The following is a 14,572-nucleotide window of genomic DNA, read 5'->3' as shown; positions in this document are numbered from 1 at the left end:
TAAAAAAGTGGTGAATGGAGAAGCGTGTCTATTGTGTTGAAACGTTACATCAGTATATAACCATGACCCATCATGATATAATATAAAGCCGACTATGACTGATTTCATTACACTGTAGAAATAATTTTATTTCAAGGGACAGTTGTATGTACATTAATAAACTTTTTACATCCACACAAACAGAAGCTGAATGGTATAAAAACATGTAAACGCATTCTAAAAACACAAATACAAGCCAAACAAACCACGGTGGAACAGTAAAAAACACATTTAGTAACTCCATGCATCGAACTTATCAAAATGGCTTTGTAACTGATAAGTAGGAATGTTTTATAAAGAGGCTCGGTCATATTGTAACACGTCTTTTTTAACTTGACAACAAATAAATTGTCAAAATTACTGCATGAAATGAACTTGACAGGTGTAACATTCTGACTATTCACATCTCCAGCAATGGTTATTTTCATTGGTGGCACGTTGCTGTAATTTACTCTTGACAGGTCTTTCCTATATATAATTACTTTGGGTGTAGGGTTTTTCTTGTTGCTGTTGTTTATGTCAGCTATAAGAGCTCACATGTAGCGCTCCAGCCCTGAAGCAAAGTTGGCCTGCCTCATGTAGGTGTTGTTGTAGGAGTTCATGGGGCTGGAGAGGCCCAGCAGCTGCTCCGTGTGCTCCGCACAGGAGCTGGGGCGCAGAGCGGGCAGTGACAGCCGATTGCCCGAACAGTACACCTGAGAGCTCCCCGGGGAGAACCCGGACTGGCTCATGGTGGTCAGGTTTGGAGGGGAGCCCGGAGAAGAGTAGGGGTACCCTGCAGTCAGGTTGGATGACAGGCTGCCAGCGTTTCTGCCCAGCATGTTCGCCGAAGGGTTGACAGTCTGGGTCTGGAAGCACGTCGACGGGTCTGTGACCGCCACCGAGCAGCTGGAGCTCATGGAGCCCAGGTCTCCTCCGCCCAGCCCCAGACCTTGCGAGTTGAGATCTCCACCCGGTCCGCCCTGGACCACCGTCTGCTGACTAATGATGTTGTCAATGCTAAACATGCGCGGCTGTCCCTGGCCCACTCCGGTGGAGGTCTGGTAATGATGCAACATGGCCGGATGAGGGGATGCGGTGGTCAGCTGTGAGCCATAGCCGGACCCGATCCCTGCGTACAGCGTGTTGGGGTACGATGGCCTTCCCATTGGTGTTGGGGTGAAGGCGCTGGAACTCTGCATGTACCCAGGATATGTGCTCACATCTGTGCGCTTGAATCTTTTCCTCCTCCTCAGGAAGCTTCCGTTGTCAAACATGTCCTCAGCTGCGGGGTCTAATGTCCAGTAGTTTCCTTTACCCGGCCTCCCGGGCTCTCTGGGTATCTTCACAAAGCAGTCGTTGAGGGTCAGGTTGTGGCGGATCGAGTTTTGCCATTTCTTGGAGTTCTCCCTGTAGAAAGGAAAGCGCTCCATGATGAACTTATAAATCCCCCCCAGGGTGAGCTTCCTCTCCGGGGAGTTGGCTATGGCCATGGCGATGAGAGCGATGTAGCTGTAGGGGGGCTTCCCCCTCTGGACTGGCCTCTTCCTGCGGCGACTGCCCGTGGGCAGGTGGTCCTCCGTCTGCACCAGCGCGGCTCCATCCTCCGTGCTGGGACTGCTCCCCCGCGGCTCAGACTTGATCAAAACACCGTCCTTCGACCGCGCCTGCAGCATCAGAGGCGGCGGAGGCAGAGGAGAGTCCAGGCTCATATTTGGAGACATGACCACAGGACTTGCCTCGGCGGGCGAGTGCTCTGCGGTCATGTTGCACATGCCAGAGAAGTAAGAATAACTTGCTAGATTCATAAAAGAAACAATATCTCTCTCGTCTTTTAGCGGTAATGAATTACAGGGGGATTGAGACCCGTCGAAAATAACTAAAAGCGTATTTCACCACTTACTTTTATCTGAGTAAAAAAAAAAAGAAGAAGAAGAAGAAGAAGAAGAAGAAGAAGCATGCGCTGCTTTTTGGGGCGGTGCGTGTCAGTCCAGGTGAGAGAAATGCTTTGACAGTTTTATAAGACAGGCTGGGAATGACGACACAGGGTCTCCTGTGACGATGGAGCCACCCACTCTCTCCACATCCACCTCTGGCCGCGCACAAAAGGCTGTATTCACCACTGGATCAGGATGATAAGAGTTACACTGTCTTTATAGCGTTACAGTGTTGGATTAACTTCCATCACCTAATCTGAGAGATCATTGTATATGACCTAGACAACTGAAAACATGGTCAAACATTCGCATTGACTCAATACATTGTGAGGTCTAATGGTGGAAACACAGGAGATTTTCTGGAAATCCCTTCTCTGTCTCTGTATCTCTGCTGTTCTCTCATCACTTTCACTGAAAGCTGTGTGTATATCCAAGGCAGAAACAACACTCACAGAGCTCCTCCATATACTCCAAACCCAACAGCCAATCCGCCAATTGAAAAATAATAACAAGCCACTGAAAACAAGCAATTGAGTTATCAAAGCTTTTGGGGATGAAAAGTCAATATCCTTCATTTCATTTTTATTTTTGGAGAGTGATAATCAAACAGTTCCCTTACTGGAGAGGAGAGGTGTTATCTTATGGATTCTGAAGTAAAAACACAGTTGTGCACACAGTTGGTATGCTGACAACACCCTTTAAACACCAGGCTGTGCAGTGCTTTAAATGGAATATTTAGGGAAAACAAAAGAACTGGATGTAATTACAAAGGACAAAATACACAGTGACCTACTGCCATCTTAACAGTGACAGAGACACAGTGCAGTGTAGCAGGTCATCTACATATTGATTTCTGACCATTTGCAAAACTGATTAATAAAAGAAGAATTTTTAAAAGAACATCAGCTGAATAGACCCCATAAGAGTCAATGTGGTTTCATTAATGTAGAAATAATTAGCTATTAGAGCGATTGATATTGAACCACCACATTTATTGAGAAAGATCTGGGATATTTCAAATCAGTTTGTATCACCCTCTGCAAAAAAAAAAAAGACTCTTCTGAATAAACAGACAAAAAAGTGCATATCTGCACACATGAAATGGGTAATGAAAAATATATTGCATATTTAAAACCCAAACAAAGCACCAGTAGACATATTGGGATATTTTTAAAGAATACATTTCATTTGTGTTCTTTTGCTTACTAACAGTACAGTAACAGTATTTGCGAGAAATTAATACAGAGATAATGAAAGTAGATTTAGATGACACTCCAAAGACTTTTGCTTGAGGATTTTTTCATCTTCAGCAAAAGATAATGTAAATATCCCAACCCAGGGTCTTAATCATCACCATCCATTGTTAGATGCCTGTTTCTCCTGTCTCCACCACTCCACCACACATAGTCACAAGCCCCCCTCCCAAACCGATGACTGGACCCCTTCCCACCCAGCCACAGCTCAGACAATACTAAGCCCAGCTAGCTACTCACAGCCAGTGGCTAACAGCTTCAGACAGGCGTGGGAGCGTTGATGTATCCAAGCAGGATCTGCCCCCAGAGCTGCCAGGTCAGGCAGGACAAACAGGGGCTCAGGCCAGGAAACGAGGCCCTCTGCCTCGGGGCCTACGGCCTCTTGTTAATCCCGTTCCACTCCATCCCATTACCACTCAGAGAATGCACCTTTGCTGTACCAATGCCTTAGTTTTCTTATATGGACAGTCTGGGTATGTATTTAGTAGTCACTTGCCAAACTAGACTGTACGCTACATAACTGTGCAGAAGAATTGACATTTTTCAGTGTGCCTCATATCATTTTCACATGGCTCTACATCTTTTATAAAATTATGCAAATAGTAATAATAATAACTGAGTGTAACAGACATATCCTAATATTATAACAATTTTCTTGTTCATTCACATCTACATTTTATTTCTGAATCAAGGTAAGTCTTTACCTAAAATGTCAACAGGTGACATGCTTTCCTGTTGCCTGTGGCTGAGTGTATTCTTTAATATCTCCAATGAAGCTTACTGTGCCATTTAGCATGACTGCAGCCTGGAATAAATCTATTAATCTAAATAAATGCATCTACATGAATCAATGTTTGCCTTTTCTGATGTCATCTCCAAGTGAGAACTTTATCTAATTTGTCATGAATTCTGAATATACACAGGCATTAACAAGACTCCAATTAACAAGACAATTGAATGCAATGCAGTGGTGACACAACATAACACTGCATCCTCACAACCAACAGGAGCTATTTGGGACAGAGGTGCAAACAGTTGTTTTCATTTACAGTAACTCTTGTCATCAAGAAGTAAACTGCTCTATAAAAACTGTGATAAAATGTCATGCAATATGATATTTATTTGCTTGCCTCACTGAAGGTTGCTTTATTTCCAAGTAAAGTGTACAACATTCATTGTAATCAGCACTCAGCAGGACGTTTTTCAGGGTTCTCTGAGGTGGAAAGTGTTTGTTCCTCTGTGATTTTTTTCCTGCATGTTTGTGCTTCAGTGTTTTCAGAATTTTTGGGAGTTCTGTTTCTAATGACTACACAGTGGCCTAAAATAAAAATGACGGGGTGCAAAAGGTACCTCAGTATATATTCACCAATGCTGCTCATTCACACCTACAGTCTTCTCGAGTGGCAGTTCCCAGCTCCTTTCCCATTTTTTATGAAATTTTGAGAAGTATAGCGGATGAGAGAGACAGAGAAGTTGCTGAGTAAACACTTGGAATCCATTCATTCGCAAAGTGGCTCCAGGGAATGGTGCAGAGGGGGGCATGAGAAAAAAAAGGGGGGAATGAAAGAGTGAGAGAGAAACACACAAGAGAGCGCAACCTTTTTCTTGCCCAAGCTCATCAAGTACGGGCCAGGGCTCCTGAAAACGCAGGGATTATCAGGGTACTCGGGCTGTACTGCCCCGGCAGCCTCTGCTCGCTCCTGCACTGCACGGTACACTGCGCTGCTAAAGCACTGCATATGGTTCTCACACACACACACACACACACACACACACACACACACACACACACACACACAAAACCAGTCATGCTTGCTGATATGGTGCTCATTTCATTTGTGAAACATTCACATGGATGTATAACATAGACAAGTAAAAACACAGTGTTTTGAACAAGCTCACATGAATACTGGTATTCAGTAAATTAATATGCTTATAAGGTATCTTCTTGCTTTGTAATTACTTGAGTTCAGTGTTACATTTACGGTTGATATTTAAAAAAAAACAAAAAACTTCTTGGTCACACAAAACAGATGATTTTGTCTGACTAGCATGAACCTCTGACCTATGACATGAGATAAACTCCTGTGTGAACTTTCATCATCCTCCTGCCCTGCAGACACCCAAGGAAATCTTTCAGCCTCCAGCAGTGCAGCAATGGATGATACAAAATTCAGCGAACACCATGCTGAGGTCAAATCCTGTTAAGATAAGTACAGCGATTAAAGAATTGACATGTGGCATGTGCACGAGGTGGAAAACAAAGGCCCTGACAGTCTGATATCATTTAGAGTATCCTTTAAGCACAGGTTCTCCTATTCATTAATTAGAAGCTAATGTGAATTAACAGCATTTATAAGCATGTATTTACTTTTCTGACAATTTCTTGTCAACATATTTAATTTGCTAGAAAGTCAGTTGCTGCCTTCTTCAAGGAGTTAATTTTACAATTCAATATTTGTTTCTGCAACAAAACTCACTTATGTTCGTAATCAAAGTAAAATGAGAAAATACCTTTTTTTAAATTTAGACAGGGAAATATCTATTACCTGCACTTTAGTAGAATATATTACACCTGTTTTTTCTGCGTTACAACACTGTCAAGCTAAAATGCTTCATTTTGTTCAGGGTCATGGACAACAACAGCTGATTCCAGTTCACGATGGACGATGCCAGGATGCACCCTGAACAGGTTGCCAATCCATCACAAACACACGAACATTCTAACACACGCTGAGCGGACAATTTATGGCCATCAGTTAACTTGACGTGCATGTTTTTGACAACGAGAGGAAACCGGAGTACCTGGAGGAAACCCATGCACACGTAATGAGCAAAAGCAAACTCTACACAGAAAGGCCAGGCCTGTAATTGAATGCAGGGCTTCTCACAGTGAGGTGAGAATGCTAACTAATGTTCCATCCTGCGGTTCTGCAACCTTTCACAATTTAAAACAGCAACTATCTTCATGCAGTCGTACTCTTCTGGTTTGAAGATGACAATGGACCACTTGAGCAGCAAAGCCATCCTTTAGTGGTTCATATCAGAGAAGCCTTTGTCGCTCTGATGCTGCTTTCTACAGCAAAAACTACTGATGTAAGAGCAGGGGAAATCATGCACACATGTTTAACCAAGCTCAGGTGAATACGTTACCTAAACCTAAAAAAGAAGAAGACGAAGAAAAAAAAAAGGCATGTAAACTTTATAAACTTTGTTAATAGTCTTTAATGAAGACATGTAGGCTACACACAAAATAAAGTCTCTAGCAAGTGACATTATAGGTCGGAGCAAGTGAAAGACATTGCCAAGTGTGAAAACAGTTCAGTTCAGATTTGAGACCAATGCTGCAAATAACGCTTGTGTGCTTTACTGCATGAGGCACTGTGTATTTGCAGCATTCCTGGAAGGCTATGTGGACCAGACTGGCAGACTCGGTGATGAGTAACAGCTTACCGCAAAGGGATGAGGGGCTTTTCTGGGCTGTGTGTGTGTTGCTCCCGATGTCTGTGTGTGCGCGCATATGTGTGAAAAATTGCAGACACAAATTTTCTTTTCATTTTCACAGCAAAAAACAACCCTGTTTCATCTTGATTTTTATCACCCCGAATTGTCTCTGAGTGGCAGAGCGGAGTATCAGTGAGGTCACAGTGACATAGGTAAATCCTTCAGCAGACGTCAGAGTTTCGGAGCAGAGAGAAAGGTAGGCAGGGTGCACTCCAAAAACAGACAAGGACTCTCATTCACTGACTCCATGTCTCCTTTTAACGCTGTCTTTCAGCATGCTCTTCTCACTCTTGTAGTTCAACTCCATAAGCTAAGACTAGATTTCGCTATTCACTTTATATCACAGGTAAAACCTGAAGTTTTTTTAATCAAAAAATTTACAGCACTGAATTAAAAAAAAAAAATCAAAATGTAGTATTTTTTTTATGTGTTTTAAAGTTCAGACTGTTTGTCCATCTCAAAGTTCTCATTGGTCTGGGCATTACTCGGTGGTGAGAGATGGATAGCTGACACGTAGACACTCAGCAGGCAGACCTGAGGTCTTTATTTCAGTGAAGGAAAGAGCTGGAAACCATGGAAAGACCTTTGTGACTGATAACATAATTTAAGGCTAGAGTCTCTCTCTCTCTCTCTCTCTCTCTCTTTCTCAAACACACACACACACACACACACACAGACACACACACACACGCACGCACACACACACACACGCTGGTGTGCTTTTTCATGAAAATTCTGTGTTAGTATGAAGCCCAAATGGCCAACCTTGTGATGAAAATCAATTGAACCAGAAAAATCAGAATAAAACTTGTTTCTTAGTCGGATGTCATCCATTACTGTCACTGTGGTGAGAAGCTATGGTCTTTAATAAATATGAGTTTGATTACTGTAAAAAGTACTCTAAAGATGAAGTATGTTCAGAATAATATTTCAGTAAAGTTTGTTTTGTAAAACATTTCTTCATCCATTTATTTCAACTTTTGAGTGCCCACCTATGAGTCACCAGTTTCAGCTTTGCACTCTGTGACCTGTGCCTGTTCATAAACCTTAGGATAAACTGTATTTACCTTCCATTACCACACCTCCTTACTTTCAGCTGTCCTTCCCTTTGTCTGACACTGGCTTAGATAGGTGGGATAATCCTTCAGAAAGACTAGCGCACGCCAACAAGTAGTAAGGCACCAATAGGAAAAGAATTTGCAGAGGGCGCTCACATAAGAACTGAAGATGTACACATGCAGGTAAAGCCGTCCTCTTAAGTTCATCACCTTGCATAGAGAGCCAGTGCCACTGCTGCCTGGAAAGTCCGAAATGTGACTAATATTTGAAGTTCTTTGAGTACCGTTCAATCAGTTGCAAAGCAAAATATAAATGAAATCCATTCACCAACAATACACATGAATTGATATTGACTATATTCTCTATAGTCACTCAAAAAATATAGACATAAATTTAATCTGAAAAGACACTAGAAGAAGATTTCCCAGATGTGTGCATCAATTCAAAATGCAGAACTTTACACCCATCTAGTGGTTATTAAATCAACTGTAGTCTTTGACGTTTATATGCAGCAAACTTTTTATGACAGGTAAGGATCACCTTGGGCTGGTTGCGGTGCATCACGAGCTTTGTGTTTCTAAAAGGAATTAAATCTACAACATTAAAAACTAAGTAGTTCCCCATCTTGATCAGTTTCATCATCTTATCTCTCTGTTGATTTGACAGCATGCCATTCCTGCTATAAGCACACTGCCAGCCACTGGCCCAAAAAACGGTATCAGCTTTGATTTTGCAGAGCCCATGCATGTATATGAGACAGTTGACTGAAATGTTCGATCAACCTTCAGGCACAGAAAGCCCACCATAATCAAATGTAAATTATTAATAAATATCCAATCCTTTTCATCAAAATCTTTACCAGTAAACCGACAGATCACTAATTTGACTTATTTACATTCAGTGAAATTTGGTTGCTGTCGAGATTAAGTGATCCCCAATAATATTGTTTGACATCATATTCCCAAGAAGCTGGTTGAGGAGGAGTAGTAGTAAAATCTTTTAAGAATCTCATTCTGAGCCTCATGCTCTGACTGGAGAATATTGAAGCTTATTGTCTTAGGGTGTCATCCTGAAGCTCCACTATGAGTTTTTATCTAGATTCTCAGGCTTTCTTTCCTGCTTATCATTGTGCTATCAATTATCATTGGTGACAGTCATGACAATGATAACTAACTTCAACACTACATGTTGTTCATTATTAGATACAATTAGCCTTTTACAAAAGGTGAAAAAAACTCATTTGAATGACACCCTTGATCTTGTTCTAACATATAGTATAGACATTGATCAAGTTGATTTTTTTTTTCCTCACACCCCTCTGTTTTCTGGCCACTTCCTGATACTGATGGAAAGCAGTTATTTTACTACCAGCCCCATTCAGGTTGATTTGGTTGTAGATGGTGCAGCAGCCTCACTTCGCCTCACAATTTATTCTACTGTCCCACCAAAAATGAAAGCAAGAACTCTGAGGTTAGCACCATGGCATAATTAATAATTGTAAACATTGTTAAAGTCAGCAATAAAACTGGAGACAAAATGAAATATAATTGAAACAGAAGTGTTTTGTACTGCCTAAAGAGACAGTTTTTTGATCTATGAAAAAAAGCTCTTCTCAAAATTTGAACTGCCTACTATTCTTCCTAAATAGAATAATACAAGAACAACGCCATATTTTTCATTATTATCTATTTTATTTATGCCTTTAAACTTTCAATAAAGTTCAGTTAATTTGTGTCCCCATTGGACAATTTGTTTTGCAGGAAAGTATAAAAAATGAACAACGAGCATACATACACACATAAACACATACACATGTACAACATTTAAAAATCCAAGAGGGAGGGATACAGTGTGCTGAAACAGCATCAGCAGCAGTGAGTGACTCAGGCAAAATAAACTAAAATAGCCTGTTGTAAAAAGTTTGCTAAAGTGGCTTCCATGTATATTCTAAAGTCCTGTCTACCTGTGTGAAGTAACAGATTAGTTACGATTCCTTTTGCTCTGTTCTGAATTCAGAAGGAAAATTAACAAACCACTCCCACAATCTTCCTTCTAGTCTCAGTCATACTGCTCAGTGCAATTTTTGACCTGGTTTTAAGGTTACCATACTAGCAAAGAAGAGAATAGGGTCAGCACAGTTTCAATATACAATCTATGAAATAAAAATTTTCCAACTGACTGTGGAAGTCAGTGGTGCACAAAGTATAGAGGAGGCAAGGACACAGCCTTGGGAAGACACTGTAGATAATGACATCTCTCCCAACATACAATCATTCACCCTCACCCTCTGTGTTCTGGATGTTAAAAAAATAAATATATCAAAAACCAACCCTAAAATATTAAAACATAAATTAAAATTGTTAAAACTTTTGTCAGTTAAAATTTGGTGTTGGATGTGTTAAAAGCAGATCTGCAAATAGCAGCTCAGCAAGGAATTTTGCTCCTCCAAAATGTATAAAAACCAGGTTCACTAAAGTTGTGATGGCATTGTGAACTGTCTGACCGGTCCTGTTTACAAAATGGAAGAAGGGTTAAGTAATGTTCTGTCTTGGTAACAATTTCTCTCTTAACCAATTTTTCAAAGGAATTTATGACAAATGAGGTCAGGGCAATAAGTCTAATATCGTTAAAGAATTTTTTGTAGTTAGTTGCAGCCACGAAGCATCACTGTGGACTGCTTAAGCCCACAGTGCTGTTTCTGTACAGTGCTGTAATCCTCTGTTGGTTGAGTGACAGCTGGAGAATAGAATTAAAGATGGGAGCCAGTTGTTCTGTACATGAGGAGAGCAGTCCACCAATTGCAGAACCCAGGGTTTTTCGAATTTTAGAATGTTTAACAGATTTTTGCCACAGAGAGAACATAAAAAAATACCAGGACAGGATAGCTTAGTTTTTCTAATATCTCATTACTAAAATCAAAGCAGTTAAATCTGAAATAAAACCTTTTGAAGTCATGTGCAAATTGGTTGTCAGAGTTAAAACCATTTTAAAATGCCACTTTTGTGTTGCTCTTACTGTCTTGGCAGGTTGCCTTTTCTGAAAGTCTTTCTCTTCTTGTTCACCTGTTTTTTTGGAGATTTTGATGGCCAGCATCTATTGTTAGAAGACTTGGGAGAAATGGATTACATGTAAAGGTGTTACGTAGTTAAGATGATATGAAATATAAATGTAATTTGTTGCAGGACATTAAAAAAATTTGTAATATGAGTTTTTTTTTAACAAGCATCATTTAGCAGGATTAAAATTTATAATCTAAGTAGATGTGCAACAAAAATTATTCTTCAGAAATGTAAAGCGTTCAGTCACATCACCTAGACCAAAAGCAGCATTGTTGTGGCAGTAAAAGTCAGTAAATAGAGCTGGAATAAATTAACCAACTATGCATAACTTTATGAGCAATATTAATTCATTCAGTTCATCGGATTGTATCAGCAGTGTGTTAAGTGTCAGTATCAACACTGTGATCACCTTGTTTCGCTTTTTCAAAAGCTTAATGGTCAGAGCAACAATTTATCCCACACCACAATAAGACCGCTTTCCTCTCACTAACATGGGGGAAGAGGTAAGCGTGCAGGAACCTGAGATATAAAAGAGGGTTTCACATTTTAACATGTAAAAAAGGGTAGAAAGTTCCCCACTCTGACTCCAAAGCCCAACTTCCTGGTATTAAATAAAACAAATGCACATAAAATAAATGCTTGCACATATTTAATTTATTTATAACAATAACAAATGTAGAAAAACATATTAAACACACATATACAGTATAGTTGACCCTGTTACACAAGCACACTCACACGCACTGAAAAATAAATAAATAAATAAATAAATAAATAAATAAATAAACCTGCATACAGATTAATAAGCAGTTAAAACCAGAAGATGGCAGTAGCGTCAAGTGATGTACTCTTTATACCACCGAAGGACTACAGCCAGAATACAAATGCGGAGCCAATCATTACGTCTTGTTTCTCCTGGTCTTTTCAGATACGCCGAACAGTTTGATTCGAGGTGGTATGGCGTCCGGACAGAGAAACACCGTTAAAAGCACCACTCAACTGAGCAGGTACTCTTGGGTTGTTCCTTGCATTTGTATGGGGATTTTAAAAACGATTTAAGGATCATTGTTAGCCAATGTTAGTGGTGGGCGATACTCCAAATTTTGGTATACCAAGTAATTACTGGGCCAGTATCGCTGATACCGATACTTTTCAGTAGGTTTTTTTTTTTTTTTTAACATTTTTATTTTTATTTTGCATACTCCCACCCCTAGTAAATATGTTTTTCTTATGAGCCAAAACATCGATATTTACGGAGCCCCTAAAGGACTGCGGTCAAGTGAGCCTACACTTCTTAGCCCACAGTCAAATGAGCCGCACGTTCACTAGCTGTGCGCAAATACACCGAGCATTACGGTAACACCGTTCCAAAACCCATTTAAAAAAAAAAAGTGGAGCAGTACGGAACACAGTTCACTGCATGTAATACATTATATATTGATGATTATATATTACTGCACTTCATAAATTATATATTACTTTCATAAACACTATGAAGTATGAGTACTGTGTACTTTTACTCTCATTTGTTGCCAAAGTTCATTAGACATAGTAACACAAGCCATTGTTATCCGACTTTGAAGTGCATTAAAATCCTGTTTTTCAATAAGTAGTCCACAAAATCAGTACTGCTGGACTTAATACATTACAAATTACTTGCACAAGTACTATAAAGTACTTTTACTGTGTACTTTTCCTGTAATTTGTCGGCAAAGTGTAACGTTGTTGTAAATAAAAGCCATTTTCGCATGACTTTGAAGTGCAATAAAATCCTTTTCTTTAATAAGTAGTCAAAGAAATCAGTACTGCTGGACTTGGTACATTACACATTACTTGTGCAAGGACTATGAACTACTTTTACTGAGTACTTTTCCTGTAATTCATTGCCAAAATTCCCTGTTGTTGTAAATGAAAGCCATTTTCGCCTGACTTTGAAGTGCAATAAAATCCTTTTTTTAAATAAGTAGTTCACAAAATCAGTACTGCTGGACTTAACACATTACATATTACTTGTACAAGGACTTTGAAGTATTTTTACTGTGTACTTTTCCTGTAATGTGTCACCAAAGTTCCCTGTTGGTGTGAATAAAAGCCATTTTCACCTAACTTTGAAGTGCATTAAAATCCTTTTTTCAATAAGTAGTCCACAAAATCAGTACTGCTGGACTTAGTACATTACATATTACTTGTACAATGACTATGAAGTACTTTTACTGTGTAGTTTTCCTGTAATGTGTCACCAAAGTTCCCTGTTGTTATAAAAAAAAAGCCAATTTCACCTGACTTTGAAGTGCATTAAAATCCTTTTTTTCAATAAGTAGTCAACGAAATCAGTACTGCTGTACTTAATACATTACAAATTACTTGCACAAGTACTATGAAGTACTATTACTGTGTACTTTTCCTGTAATTTGTTGCCAAAGTTCCCCATTGTTGTAAATAAAAGCCAATTTCGCCCGAGTTTGAAGTACATTAAAATCCTTTTTTTCAATAAGTAGTACACGAAATCAGTACTGCTGGACTTAGTACATTACATATTACTTGTGCTATGACTATGAAGTACTTTAACTGTACTTTTCCTGTAATTCATCGACAAAGTTCCCAGTTGATGTGAATAAAAGCCATTGTCGCTTTGAATTGTCGCCCGACTTTGAAGTGCAATAAAATCCTTTTTTTTTAATAAGTAGTCAAAGAAATCAGTACTGCTGGACTTAGTACATTACATATTACTTGTGCTATGACTATGAAGTACTTTAACTGTGTACTTTTCCTGTAATTCATCGACAAAGTTCCCAGTTGATGTGAATAAAAGCCATTGTCGCTTTGAATTGTCGCCTGACTTTGAAGTGCAATAAAATCCTTTTTCTTCAATAAGTAGTCCATGAAATCAGTACTGCTGGACTTAATACATTACAAATTACTTGCACAAGAACTATGAAGTACTATTACTGTGTACTTTTCCTGTAATTCATCGACAAAGTTCCCAGTTGATGTGAATAAAAGCCATTGTCGCTGTGAATTGTCGCCCGACTTTGAAGTGCAATAAAATCCTTTTTTTTAATAAGTAGTCAAAGAAATCAGTACTGCTGGACTTAATACATTACATATTACTTGTGCAATGACTATGAAGTACTTTTACTGTGTACTTTTCCTGTAATTCATCGACAAAGTTCCCAGTTGATGTGAATAAAAGCCATTGTCGCTTTGAATTGTCGCCCGACTTTGAAGTGCAATAAAATCCTTTTTTTTCAAGAAGTAGTCCATGAAATCAGTACTGCTGGACTTAATACATTACAAATTACTTGCACAAGTACTATGAAGTACTTTTACTGTGCACTTTTCCTGTAATTTGTCGACAAAGTTCCGCGTTGTTGTAAATGAAAGCCAATTTCGCCTGATTTTTGAAGTGCAATGAAATCCTGTTTTTCAATAAGTAGTCCCCGAAATCAGTACTGCTGGACTTAATACATTACAAATTACTTGCACAAGTACTATGAAGTACTATTACTGTGTACTTTTCCTGTAATTTGTTGCCAAAGTTCCCCGTTGTTGTAAATAAAAGTCAATTTCGCCCGACTTTGAAGTGCAATAAAATCCTTTTTTTAAATAAGTAGTCAAAGAAATCAGTACTGCTGGACTTAGTACATTATATATTACTTGTACAATGACTATGAAGTACTATTACTGTGTACTTTTCCTGTAATTCATGGGCGAAATCCCCATTTCATGTGAATAAAAGCCA

General features: G+C 39.2%; 1 protein-coding gene across 1 annotated transcript; it reads right to left on the bottom strand.

Annotated features, from left to right (window-relative positions):
* Positions 1–572: 572 nt before the first annotated feature.
* Positions 573–1,826, bottom strand: foxe3 (forkhead box E3). Its single transcript, XM_030082731.1, has one exon. It carries the CDS (start codon positions 1,824–1,826, stop codon positions 573–575), a length of 1,254 nt encoding a protein of 417 aa, XP_029938591.1.
* Between the last annotated feature and the right edge of the window lie 12,746 nt (positions 1,827–14,572).

The sequence above is a fragment of the Salarias fasciatus genome, chromosome 23 (assembly GCF_902148845.1).
Source record: "Salarias fasciatus chromosome 23, fSalaFa1.1, whole genome shotgun sequence".
Classification (NCBI taxonomy): Eukaryota; Metazoa; Chordata; class Actinopteri; order Blenniiformes; family Blenniidae; genus Salarias; species Salarias fasciatus.
Note: the sequence above shows the minus strand (reverse complement) of the source record. Positions and strands in the feature narration are given on the sequence as shown.

Excerpts from the sequence above, each read along its gene's own strand:
- foxe3 (XM_030082731.1), bottom strand. The coding sequence starts at position 1,826 with ATGAATCTAGCAAGTTATTCTTACTTCTCTGGCATGTGCAACATGACC.